General features: G+C 39.8%; 1 protein-coding gene across 3 annotated transcripts in view; it reads right to left on the bottom strand.

The window, feature by feature from the left end:
* The window catches only part of LOC126375627 (protein mesh), a 29163-nt gene that overhangs the window by 6892 nt on the left and 8987 nt on the right, over positions 1-13284 (bottom strand). For all 3 annotated transcript variants that reach the window (XM_050022620.1, XM_050022617.1, XM_050022619.1), the window contains exons 2-17: positions 11248-11486; positions 10233-10439; positions 9536-9694; positions 8846-8983; positions 8454-8622; positions 7879-8136; positions 7103-7442; positions 6730-7011; positions 6500-6632; positions 5696-5790; positions 5033-5151; positions 4417-4568; positions 3869-3977; positions 2750-2886; positions 2186-2315; positions 1773-2035 (exon numbers count right to left, since the gene is read on the bottom strand). In XM_050022620.1, coding sequence (XP_049878577.1) covers positions 1773-2035; positions 2186-2315; positions 2750-2886; positions 3869-3977; positions 4417-4568; positions 5033-5151; positions 5696-5790; positions 6500-6632; positions 6730-7011; positions 7103-7442; positions 7879-8136; positions 8454-8622; positions 8846-8983; positions 9536-9694; positions 10233-10439; positions 11248-11486 — 2930 coding nt within the window. The remainder of the gene's footprint in view (positions 1-1772; positions 2036-2185; positions 2316-2749; positions 2887-3868; positions 3978-4416; positions 4569-5032; positions 5152-5695; positions 5791-6499; positions 6633-6729; positions 7012-7102; positions 7443-7878; positions 8137-8453; positions 8623-8845; positions 8984-9535; positions 9695-10232; positions 10440-11247; positions 11487-13284) is intronic.

Genomic DNA, 13284 nt, shown 5'->3' with positions numbered 1-13284 from the left:
TTGCACAAGTTAACGATGTATTTTTTTTGACGTGACGTATTGTAGATTTGCCGCAAACGGTGTTAACTGCCCGGACAAACGATAACCCACTCTGATTTGATATGAATTCCAACCTTATAATTTGTTTTTTTTTTGTTACTCAGCTAATAATAAAATCCACTATATGCAGATAAGTAATATGATGTTTCACCGCCAAGAAGCCCAAAGGGAAACTGTTTGAGATTTCTCCATAGATAGCCACAGGTTGGGCCTTGACCGCGCATTGCAATTAGCGAACAATGGATAGACGCGACAAACGACTCGCATCTGCACACGCGACTATTGATAAAACGCATTTTGTTTTTGGTATTAAACCAAAGGGTTCCGCCTAAAACGACCAGCGGGCCTAGCATCGTAAACACGCGACTCTTTCTCGCCGCGACAGAGGTCGTCTGTCTCTTTATGTCCAGTACTTTGAGAGAGTGACGGATGACGTATGTCGAGGCGAGAAAGAGTCGCGCGCTTACGGTGCTAAGCCCGCAGGGGCCCATATTAATCAAATCATCGTCATTTCTTTTTGTTTCTTTTCCATTCACTATTTATTTTGATATTAGTTTTTTATATTGTTTTCTCGTCATACAGCGCACTGGCCAGCGCACACTCTAATGTTGTATGTAACTTTATAAATAAATAAATGAATAATAATAATAATTAAAACAATTAATGAAAAACAGCAAGAATGCAACATACACATTTGGGTAACTACTTACTTACATAAAAAAGGACGCAATACAAACAATGTCAAATAGCAATATTGCTTTTTAAATTAATTGTTTCAATGTGGCCTTTAATAGTCACCCTGTTAAGGATATTATGCTTATGACTGAAGACTAATCTCTCTCTACAGTATGTTTGTGACGTCATTTGCTGCATCCTTTCCACGATATCCGAATAATCGTCCCTAAACCTATGTTTTGTAACGATAGTCCTCGTACATGAGGTACCTATTAACATGCACCTAACTAATTACCTCACGTAACAACGGATTATTCGATTGTCAACGGAACCCCGCAACCGTGAGAAATCTTAAATGCATATTTAATGCAACAAGTAAATGACAAGATGACTAATCTTTCAAAGAGATGACTTCGCTATGACGAACAGTCATGTCAAACGGATCATGATACATACAAACTTAAACACAACCTATCCATAAATTAACCCAAACACCTCCACCAACCACCAAGAGTATACTCCATACCCCCTTCGGTTGATTGGAGCGCCTGTGCTCAGCAGAGGGAGTCAAGAGAGGTATACGACTTGAAAATAAGAACTAAACATTAAAACATCTTTAAAAAGGTTCTAAATTTTCTCTATGAATTTGTATTCGCCGGTCTTTATATTCAGCGCTTATCGCTATCATCCACTATAGGTCGATTATTTTTTTCAAATATTATCCTCTCAGACGACGCCCTGAGCCGAAATTCGCATCCAACTGGGCACACTCAGGCCTGTTGTGGTAAGAGCCCTTAGCACTCCCCATTTATACGGCCAAGAAGATAATTCACACGTAAAATGTCACGTCAAAAAACAGGTCTTTATATTGTCGTACGTGTTTTGTAACGAATTGACTAAAGTTATTACGATAATATACACGAAGTGGATACATGCATGGTGGAGAACAATCGGCATTTTATTTCTACAGTCTGCAAGTCAATGAAGGCGAGTCTCTTTATAGTGAGTGGTTCTACGTCGCGTCTGTCATTTATTTGTACAATATTTATGATACTTACAATGGAGGCCAAGTAGTTCTTAGTAAACTCAGCCATGTCTCTGTTGAGAGTCATGCCGTAGTCATATCGACACTGGTACGAGTCCTGGCACAGGTCGATGGCTCGGGCCACGTCATGCGATCTGTTCACGGGCAGGAAGTCAGCTGGTTCCCGGATGAAGTTCGGTATGAAATTGTTGTCGTTGAAGTAAGCTGCTGTTCGGCCGTACTCTCTCATAAAGAGAGCCACTCCTATGTCTCGCTGCTCTCGATCTGATAATTGCCCTGTCAAGCAAGATTATTTATGTATTAGTTACCACTCGTCATTTATCATCGCACATCACCTTACACCGCATAAGAAAATATTTATTTACTTTATAATTCCTCCTCCAGCAGTGCCAGAAAAAGTACTGGCAAAGTCTACTTGGTACTTACAATATTGAGCAAAGTCTCTGTGTGCCGACTGGAAGTTGTTCAGATTGACAGGAGCTAAGGTTCCGTCAGGTCTCGTGAAGTCGTCATTTACGTCTAGTGACCAGTTGCCAAATAATCCTCGAGTTTGATTCTGAAATCATATTGGTATTTAATAACTTTAATGCGTATGCATGATTATATAATTCTGAACTTCCCAGGGTCCAGACCCAGAGAACGATTAGCTAAATGACAGACAGATGTGGTAAAAAAGAACCTATTGTGTATGATCTTTGGATTCATCCAATAGCGTTCTATTAGGACTTCGTTAAGTGGAAGAGGAAACTTAGAAAGCACCACAATCAGATGGGAGTAATAATTTATACTGTAGAAGTGGGTTTTTTTATACAGTAAGTATAAAGAGAGATACTGTATAAAAACTCGCGTCCCCGTTGTGAACACAGCCACAAATTCCAGTTCAGTATACGACATGATAGGATCATTCAGGAGCATTGCGCTAGCGAAGATTTTTTTTTGGTATCTTAAGATGGATGCAATATAAGCTTATCTGTACATTTCCATTCTTACCATGTAAGTCCACGGCAGGTAGACCCTGGCACTCATAAAGCCTCTGTTCTCAACCACCTCGATTCCTGCGCCCGACGCGAACATGATGACGATCTCCGATTGGTTGAGGACGTACATAGGCTGGTACACTGTCACACCTGCAACGAAACATACTTTTAAGAAGGTGTTGCTACAACGATTGAGTTTCAACCAGTCTGATGGATGTGAAACCATCAACATTCTGATATAGCAGCTACGAGTGCTTTCGGTATTTGTGTATTTACTAAAAATAGAATCAGAATCAGAATCATTTATTCAACGTAATTATCATGGATAAACTTGTTGAAGGTCAATGTAACATTTTTGAATTTACGTCATTTCGCAAGGTGTTATGGCTGAGGAGAAGAAATGACAAGAAACTGCAACAGCAACACATCTTTTAAAAACCAATGAGGATATACATTACAAGTTATTTAATAACTAGAGGAACACATTCAATACCAGACATTTTTATCATTTAGGTAGTCATTAATCTTATAATAAGCTTTTTTACATAAAGTAAGCTTCACGTGAGCTTTAAATTTATTTTCTGACAAATTTAAAATATTATCTGGTATTTTATTGTAAAAACGTATACATAACCCCAAAAAAGATGAATTTAATTTACTTAATCTAGAATTTTGAATAGCAATTTTATGTTTATTTCTTGTATTGTAAGTGTAATATAAACTCACGCCTATAAATCGTTATCGTGGATAAATCTACTAGGTATGAGAAGACAGCTGCAGCCACTTATTCTATGTCCTGAGATGTAATCAGGCCTTCTAGTAGTAGGTAATCGGTATTGCTATCAGATACTCTGTAGGGCTAACTGTAGGGATAAAATTTTCTCCCCGTCATTGTATCGATTCTGACGATATAATTATGTCGTTTTGTCGATTAGTGCTAATACGTCAACCCAAATAAGTCATGTCGTTCTGTCAAAATACGAACATAATCACGTGCCACGCATGTTAGGGAAAAAATAAACTTATCAATTTTGACAAAATTGATGGAATCGATCGATGATTTTACCACGTTGCGCATGCTGGTCGTTATTAGTTTACCAGCAGGTGGTGAAGCAGACCCTTATGTTCTTACCTGGGAAGTACTGTACTCTGAGTGCAGGTCTGTCGAAGTAAACTCGCTTGTTGTCCGCGAAAACGTCCAGCCTGTAACGCCATTGGGCGTGTTGAGGACGAAGTCGCACCTACGAACAGATTGATTGGTATTTATGAATTCTGATACCAATGTCACGAGGTGATGATGACAATGAAACATTTTCCATTAAGAAAATGTTGTTCTTGTTGTCATTCGCTACTTTCAATGATTGCCACACCGCACATTTCCGTTTTACAAAAGCATTATACATAATGTAACTGACTACCTAAAACTTTGAGGGATGATTCAGACTATGATTCTGAGTTGATATTAGGTGGAATTTTTCGTCGCAAAAGCATGGTAAAGTAATAAAACACAAAAGTTGTCATGAATTTTCCGACAGGAAATTCCATTTGATATCATCTCCCTCAGTATTCGCTACGATGTCACTAACACCCTGTACACTCATCTAATCATGGAAGAAGAATAGATCTCAGAGATAGCATCGGGGGTAAAGTCCACTGAAGAATATTAGTAAAGTGACTTACTTCAACCGGCACTGAGTTGTTGGACGCCGCTACAATGGATGTGATTTGAGTCGCGTTGACCTCGCCGTAGATATTCCTCGGGACCTGCTCGAAGCGACCTTGGACATCCAGCTTAAACTGCGGGTGGTCCACCCTCACCAGCACGTATTCACCTGGAGGAAGACACTTGTACTTCAAGTAATATCACACAGTTAAGCTGTACTGGCAACAGGAGCGGGTCGAGTTTTTATGTCGGGGTGGGGGCACCAGGGCGCAGACGACCTATCTCCGTAGAGAATTAGATAAAATTGCAGTGGCCACCACTGACCCAACCTGTCCCCTTCGGGGTCATGGGGGTCATGACCCAATCCCCCCTCTGGATCCGCCCATGATTGGCGAAGGCGTAAGAAAGATGCCACGAGAGGTTGCCACTCCAAATCCTCGTTATAAATTGAAATGAGAACCTGCAGCTGGATTTATAAAGTACCTATTCTATTGTGACAGGTTATTATTAGGCCATAATCCTGAGAATGAAGTAAGTGGTGGAGAAAATATGCTAGAGTCCATCAATGGAGCCGTGCAATGGATCCAAGTGGTTAATAAAGAATCTATGTTTCTTTGCCGTTGAAGACCTTACCTTTGCCGTTGAAGGTATACTGCAGGTCGTCGAAGGTAACAATATGCGGATCACCAAATATCCCAGCCACACCTGGAGACTGGTAAGCCACGCAGTCTTGCGATGGACGACGTTCGAATCTGTATGAAAGAACGTAACTTGACAACAGTAAGAGAGAGAGCAAAGGACATTCACAGATGATTCATTCATTCATTAGATGATCTATGATACACGTAAATTATTAGCTACAAACAGCCTCTAGATAACTCAAGCCAGTAGCTAGTTACGTTGGTAATGAGCCATTACGAACCCTCGAGGAGTCACTTGGCTAATAGCTACCAAAAGAACTTGCTTACGAACGAAAGAACTTACAAAATTCTAAAATGGGTATGACGAACAGAACCCATACGTAGTGACAGGTTATATACCTATCGTTTAACAATATCACAAGCTGAATCATGATCAGTATTTGGTACGATGTTACTAACACCCTGTATAAAACCAAACACACCATCGAGTAGCCATCTATCTTATAAACTTATTTTTTTCCTTTAGCTTATTTAAGGGACAGGCTAAGATCATAACACCATGCTGCCTAGTCTGAACCATTAATTACATTCTAACAAAATATTTATAAGTAATTATATTATAAAGTATATTATGTTATAAAGAAAGATTAGTTACCTGAAGGTTTCGCAACCAACAGCCTGCTCTTCTTGCCACATGCAGCACTGGTAGAACGGGATCATGTCGTGGAACCAATTGGACAGCGACGGCACCTGGGATTACAAAAGTTTCACATGCAAATTCAAATTATTATTTTAGTTTCACATAGGTAACCAAATTTCAAAGACCAAATTGGAGACATCCTTAGAAAAGGTTTCGTACGATCTACTCTGAACCGGCGTGCGTGTATGAAACGATTGATGCATGTGGAGGAAACAAGAGAAGTGTGTCAGGATCGAATCAAATGGAATTCCATAGTGTCTGCTTACGCTGGTGGGAAATTGGCGTGAGTTTATGAATAATGTATGTTTACATAGGTAACTTCCAGTAGACCAGAGCTCTCTCAGGATAAAGATATGTGATACTTATGTGAAGAATTAACAAAGAACATCTCAGCATCATAGCAGCTACAATCGGCCTGTTGTCTTGAACGAGGAAGGGAACTATGGCAATGAAGCTTTTCCATAAACCTAGGCTATTGATTTTGTTTGTTACATATACGTAACATAAGCTCATAACTATATTCCAATTAGGGTCCATAGTAAGATCTTTCTGTTTAACCAACGTGATAGGTGGTGAGCCATATAGCCGTCTATAATGATCAAATCAACTGCGTTAGTGAAATCATCATTGGTGCAAGTTCGGTACTGGGGTTCGAATCCGCGCTCCCCGATTGAGAAGCAAGCCGGTGTACCACAGGCCCACAGCGACTCTCCACAATTCTGTTTGATAATAGGATTTCAGTAATTACTGATTAGTTACCTTGTTGGCCTCATTGTATGGAGTGAATCCAAAGTCGTGGGAACGCAGGGGACGCGATCCCCACATCTGATCGTATGACAACATGAGGAAACCGTTCTTGTCGTAGCAGCATTGCTGACCAGATCCTTCCGCACTGGAAACAAATATAATCAAAATGAATACCTATACTTCTTAATATCTTTGTGAAGATCTGCGTAAGGAAGTTCTATATTCAGATATATTTTTTTTACCTTGGAGACCCACTCTTGACGCAGTGAATAGCTCCCCAGTGATATCTGCACGTCGGGTTCAAATCTCTATCGCAGTTGACGTCCGGCATGAATCGACCCTTGTCCAAAAGCGCGTGCTCCAAGGTGCAAGGACACACCCACACTTGAGAAGCGAAGTTCTTGAGGAATCTGTCTGTTCGGAGCCAGTTGTTGCACATAGTATGTGGCCAGCGCTGTCCGTGGATCCTCTCCCATTGCGGAGCGAAGTACCAGCCTAGGGGAATAGGACGACTCCATAGGATCCTGTTAAAACATGAGCAAGTTGTATTCAATCCTTAAGATTATGTATTGAGCAGTTACAAAGATTTATGTCCGTGCGCAAAGCATTACTTACGGAGATATTGTGACTCCTTTATAAACTTCAGGGGTCGTCAAATTGATTTGAAGGAATCCGAACTGCATGTCGTTATGCATGATATTCTCCCTGTTTCTAAAGTTCTGTGGGTTTATAATGTACTCTCCAGTATTTGCGACTCCTGTTTCGATCATGTCGATGAATTCAAGCTGTGGTCTGATGGTCACTTCTTTATAGCCCCACAAGCTGATCTGCAGTTGAACGTTAAGGTTGGTGGTCAAGTTGAAGCGGTCCCAAGTAATTTTGACCTCTGGAGGATAGCGTTCGTGGACGGAGTTATCGGAGAAGAAGATCTTCTCAGCGGCCGTCGCGGGTGTTTCTGTAAGAAAATATCAATTATTATTACACATCATCATCATTAATACGGTACCTAAAAGGTTTGTTTGCAATTGAAATATAACTTTAAGTACGCCTTTAATTATATTTTGGATATATCTTCTGGATTCATCATTCTATGGTTAATTTTATTTCTACCACGGATACCTTGGATTTGTTCTTCTTATCGTGTCGATGGCAAACTAAATAGTATCGGCCCAAAACTTGGATTTGTTGAATAATTCCTTTACAAAAGATAAGGTCTTTCTGTTCTGCCTATAGTATACTTAGCTTTTGTTGTAAGGTGCAATCAAGTATTTGAGTATTGTTGAGTCCCTGTTTTGTGTCTTTTTGTTGTACTTATACGATCATAAGTTTGTATTGTGGCGTCCATTATAGAAATAAATCATTTTTCTTTCAGTCGATGAAACTTTACTTACCGACGAAGAACTTTCCTTTCCACTTGTAAGGTTCGTTGTTGATGGCGATTTCGAACCTGGCGTAGCCGTTGTGCCAGAACCGTGGTTGCACACAAATGGCTCGGTTGACGTCAACCACGGCACCAACCACGGCTTCCGTGTCAAAGCGGCAGGTGATACGGTCATTGGGGTTGAAGCAAGGGCCCGTGATGTTGACGATGGTGCCCCCAAGCATGTTGCCGCTCTCGGGGGCGAACATCAGCGGGAGGTTAGCACCATCTGAGGACAAAGGAGTTGTTTAAGTAAATACATAATAATATAAATGCGATAGTAACTATCAACTACATTCACTCACCTAATCCGCTGAGCAGCTATTTTTTTTAGAAAATTGTCATAGAGTCAACTACATACATACATATTACATACATATAAAAAGACGAAGGGAGAGACTCAGCGAGTGATAACTGAAATCAATGCTTCTGGATGGCTGAATCTGAGCGTGTGATAGTGAATGGTAGCAGTGTCTGAGTACTCAAGATATCATCACTTATGATTTGTTTGGAATTTGGAACAAGAATTGAAAGAACTTTACTTACCAATATCCTTATTACAAGTGCCCATGAGTATATTTTCGTCTATCCTGAATATGTGTCGGCCCGGGAAGCCGTTGGCCCAGCCTCTTCCAGTTAGATCTCTAAGCACGGATGCTTGTGAATACGGCTTGTACTCGTAGCTCCTTGTGGCATTACCGGCGTTAAATCCAATCTGAGAAATAAAGTAAAGGCAGGTAGTTAATTTTTTTGGTACTCATAAATATTACGATTAGATTACCATTATAGACGGCTATATGTATGTGGCTCACCACTTATCACATTGGTCTAACAGAAAGCTCGGCGAGGTGTGGGTAATTAGTTCATCTTGCGATGGATTTCTGACTACCCCAATCGGGATATAGTCGATAATTTTATGCGTAAAATGTTGTACTTACATAAGCAGGGACACCTCCTTCCCCAGTAGTGGTATCGCCACCAGCCTCCGTGTGCGAGCTCCAGTTGATCTCCAGGTAGTTGAAGATAGCGTATGTGAACACTTCATCCGTGGCCAGCACCATTTGGAACGTATTTGTCTGGAAAACGTTACGTTATTTATTAGTTTGTAAATAATGTATGAATACACAGAATATTTGTGATGATCTTCAAGGAGATTTTAATGTAGAAAGCTCTAAAGACCAGTAAATAGGCTCACCAACATACAAAGACCATAACCATAAGATTTCATGAGCATTGGCCAGGAAGTAAGAGTGTACCTATGATACCACATTAAGTATGAAGGTATGAAGGTTTGCAAGTGACCCAGGTCAAGAAATGTATAATTCCAAAAACGCTTTGTCTTCTGCCGTGTGGGTTGTCAGGTTGATGAACATCCTCACTAACCTTGGTGTCAGTTTTATAATTGAACCCTCTCGAGGACCTTAATAAGTAAAATTTAATCATATTTACCTGAAGGCCTGTGCCCCAACAGTGGGGACGTTAATGGGCTGATGATGATGATAATCATATATACATAAGACTATTTCCTGCTGGGACAGAGACCACGCTTGGCTTCAACCACTTCTTGTTTAGTGTACTCTTGTCCTGGTCAACCTTACTATGTAATGCCTAACCATGGTAAATCTTACCATGAATAAGGAGTTGTCGATACCGCCAGCGAAAGACATGTTCTTCCAGGTGATGGTGACGGCGTGTTTGGGGAAGAATGTCTCGGAGCCGATGACTCCCTCGCGGATGTCCCACGTAACTCGCTCCCTCATCTCCACACCCAGCTGGTCGGTACGGGTCTACCGGCAAAAATATCCAGGATTAAATAAGGGATTTAGAGGTTTTTCTTGGGGGCTTTGTTCTTGGGGCAAATATGACACCCCGAGTTATTTTTCACGAGATTTTGGCAGGTATTACTTCTGAAGGTATTTACTATCTGGCTACAAAAAAGCTTTTGCCCACTTTTAGGTTTTCCTTGTACATGTACTGTGTTAGTATGTGCAAATGTTTATTCATTCATTCTTATTGTGGTTAGTGCCAACTAAATATCAGCTTCTAGATTTAGATATCCATCAAAATATCAATTTTAAAGATGCAAGAAAACGTAGCTGTGATATAATTATCATTCACTGTGTTCGATAATCGATAATTAATGTCAATTGAGAATAAAATAAATCTGGTGTTTTATTGAGATTAGAAGACCTAGCAAAATAATAAATGCCAATCGAGGAAATTCCACAATACGAGTACGCCACGTTCACATCCTTCACATCATACAAATAAAAATTAAAAAAATAAGTATTAAAATTAGTAAGTACATGAAGAAAGCTTTTTTACCTGTAAATCTCTGTCAAGTCTGAAGTAAACTCCGGGTCTTCTCTGGTCAGGGTCTTCAGGCCTCATGCTGCCAATACGGCACTTGCTGAAGAAGATACCGATGAAAGAAGGATCGTTGACGTTTGGCCAATCACGGACGGGGAACGACAGTGGATATGTGTAGTGGTCTGGCGGATCGCTGAAGTAGATGTAGCCGTTCATTGATAACTAGAAAAAAGACATAAAACTAATGTAAATAAAGTTGTGGCGGACCCAACTAGTTGACCAGCTAGTTCCACCTACATGCAACAGACGGCGTCATAATTCAATAATGCCTGAAACGCGCTATCGACATTTACATAGCGGTATACAAATACCAAATGACACAAGTGGATCGTCGATTCCTAGCCCCTCTACCAACTTGTGGCTAGCTGAGTACTATGCTCAATTCGCTACATCCTCGGCAGCACACCCTCGCCGCCAAAAGGTTACTATAATAAAGTGCTAGCTGACGTATGATTCATAGGCTTTATACGTCTGTGAAGCGAACTGATGTACTCTTTGCCATAGTTGACTGATATATATTCATAGAATTTTAAGCCTAATCTAAACTTTTAAGGGATTCCAAGAGACGAAATTTTCAATTGTGGTTGAAAGTAATTGCGACACTATGGTGTCCCAGTGAGATAGAGCCGTTCGGTGAGGAATATAATAAATGAGAACATGAATATCAAATTAAAGATAAAACTACCAAGTAAAATAACATCTAATATACCTCCTAATCGAACTTTCTCTAAATAACTTATTATTCAAAGTATAACAGTTAAGACTACATAATTATATTATTATATTGTCAAAATTACTCCTCTTTGGATGGCGAGATATTGAAACTTAAACATAAGCTCACAATTGGTTAGTCAGAGATAACGAAAAGGGCATTGTAGGAAAGGGTCTTTAGTCTACCAAACCAGAAATTCTGACAAATAAAATGCAATATTTTAGACGTAATCGAAAAAAATACAAGCGAATCACTTACCCTCGTATAATTGAATCTGAACCCAAAGAAGGGTAGTTGGAAGTTGAAGTTCTTGTGAATCTGTGGCGTGGAGGTGTGGATATCCCGCTGGTAATCGCCGATGTTCTCATTGCCGCCCATGTCGTAGAACCAGTACATGAAGTTGGACCTGATCTGCTGGAGACGCTGGTTGGTAATCACGTATGGCTGTCCGTTGTTCTGATAGGTCGTGGACGGGAGTACCCTGCCGTCTATGTGGGCTGCAAAGATAATTAATAAGTCAAGATTCAAAAACTGACATAGTTGACTCGACCATTATAGGCGGTATGGCTCATCACGTTGGTCTCACAGAAAGCTCAGTAAGGTGTCGGTACTTAGCTCCTCTTGACATGGATGTACCTCTGACTATACCAATTGTGAGCTTATTTTTAAGTTTCAAAAATGTGTTGCTGTTGGGTTTAGAATTTTCATTTCATTGTAGAATTGGTCTAATTGTTAGCTAACAACCACTCACGTGGACTTCGCTGATGAAATACAGCATAAATTAATTTAAGTACTAACTTTTATGAGTAAATCAATGTAAGATGAAATTAGGTTAACCGAATAAGAGCCCTTAGCGCTCCCTATTGATAATTCCATTTGCGGCAAATATACAACAAGTTACATCAAAAAATTAAAACAGGTTCAATCGGTGTAAATCTGATGTTGAATTTCATTTAATCGTTATCATTATATGAATTGATTGTATCTGTTTCATGTAGTAAATTTTCTGCTTTTTTAAATCCATTTTGTGTTTCAGAATAAATATTTACAAGAACATTAATAGGTAAGCACTTATGTGGAATTAATATTTTCATTTTCATAAAACATATTGTTAGCTTCATACAATATCGAGGTAAGACCTCGATAGCTGATACGTTATCACTCGATATCGGACAGGTAGATTCCTGTAATGGTGATGTCAACTTACACCTCATGAAGCCTCTTTGTTTCTTTAATGAACAAGCTTACGATTGAAGATTTTTCTTAGAAATTATCGTCAATGATGTGAATTGGTTATTTCCAGCACAGGCCTAAACCAATGATCGTCGAATTTGTTTTCAAATTCATGTTTGGATCGTAAATAATTATCACGTGCTCAGCGGTAAAGGGAAACATCGTGAGGAAACAAACATTCCCGATTTCAATGCATTTTCGGAGGTATATGACCTAACCTGTATTGGGCTGGTTTTCCCTTCGCAGGCTGGAAGGTCAGACAGGCAGTCGCTTTTGTAAATAACTGGACCTGTCAAAACTTCAGGTTAGGTAAGCGGACCTTGTGAAAAACGGGATAATGCTAGGGGGATGATGATGTGGTTATTTGTTTAATCCACAATGACGAGATCTACTACAAAAATAATAATAATTTTCACTCTTTAGTACTCTACGACGTCGTCGACACCATCGTTGGTCTGTAAGCGCCCTTACGTGTCTTCTACTTTATGTCAATACCAATATACAGGTTGTTAGTGACATCGTAACAAATACTGAGGGGGATGATTCAGACCATGATTCTGAGTTGATATCAATTGAATTTTTTCGAACCCCAGAGCTCCGGATCGACTATACATAAAAAAAAAAACTATTGTCTTCTGTTGACTTTGTGCGTATGTTGAAATTAGTTGGAATCACGGATACAAGGTGTACGTTCTATAAATACGATGTCAACTAGGTAGTTTTTACCATAACTGTACAATAACATCAAAACTCGCTCGACGTAGAGGGAAAATAAGGCCACTCGCCGTAAAGAGACCCGCCGTAGCGAGAGTCGCCGCGGCGCCGAAAGTAGCTGTCAGTCAACGCTACAATTAGTTCCTTTAGTTAACGTATTTCTATTTATTTCTGTTTGTGTTTCCAATATAAGCTAAAGGAATGTCAAATCACTGCGGAAGCTACATAGTATATTTATTTAGTGAATCACAATTCTTTGCTTATTTTGCAATGACTAACTCATAGGTGCCTATGATACAGGTGCACCATGGTACTCATATTTGTTTGATAAAGATAACGTTGTGATTA

This window comes from Pectinophora gossypiella, chromosome 19 (assembly GCF_024362695.1).
Source record: "Pectinophora gossypiella chromosome 19, ilPecGoss1.1, whole genome shotgun sequence".
NCBI classification, from domain to species: Eukaryota; Metazoa; Arthropoda; class Insecta; order Lepidoptera; family Gelechiidae; genus Pectinophora; species Pectinophora gossypiella.
The sequence above is the reverse complement of the archived record's forward strand: the minus strand, read 5'-3'. Positions and strand labels throughout refer to the sequence as shown.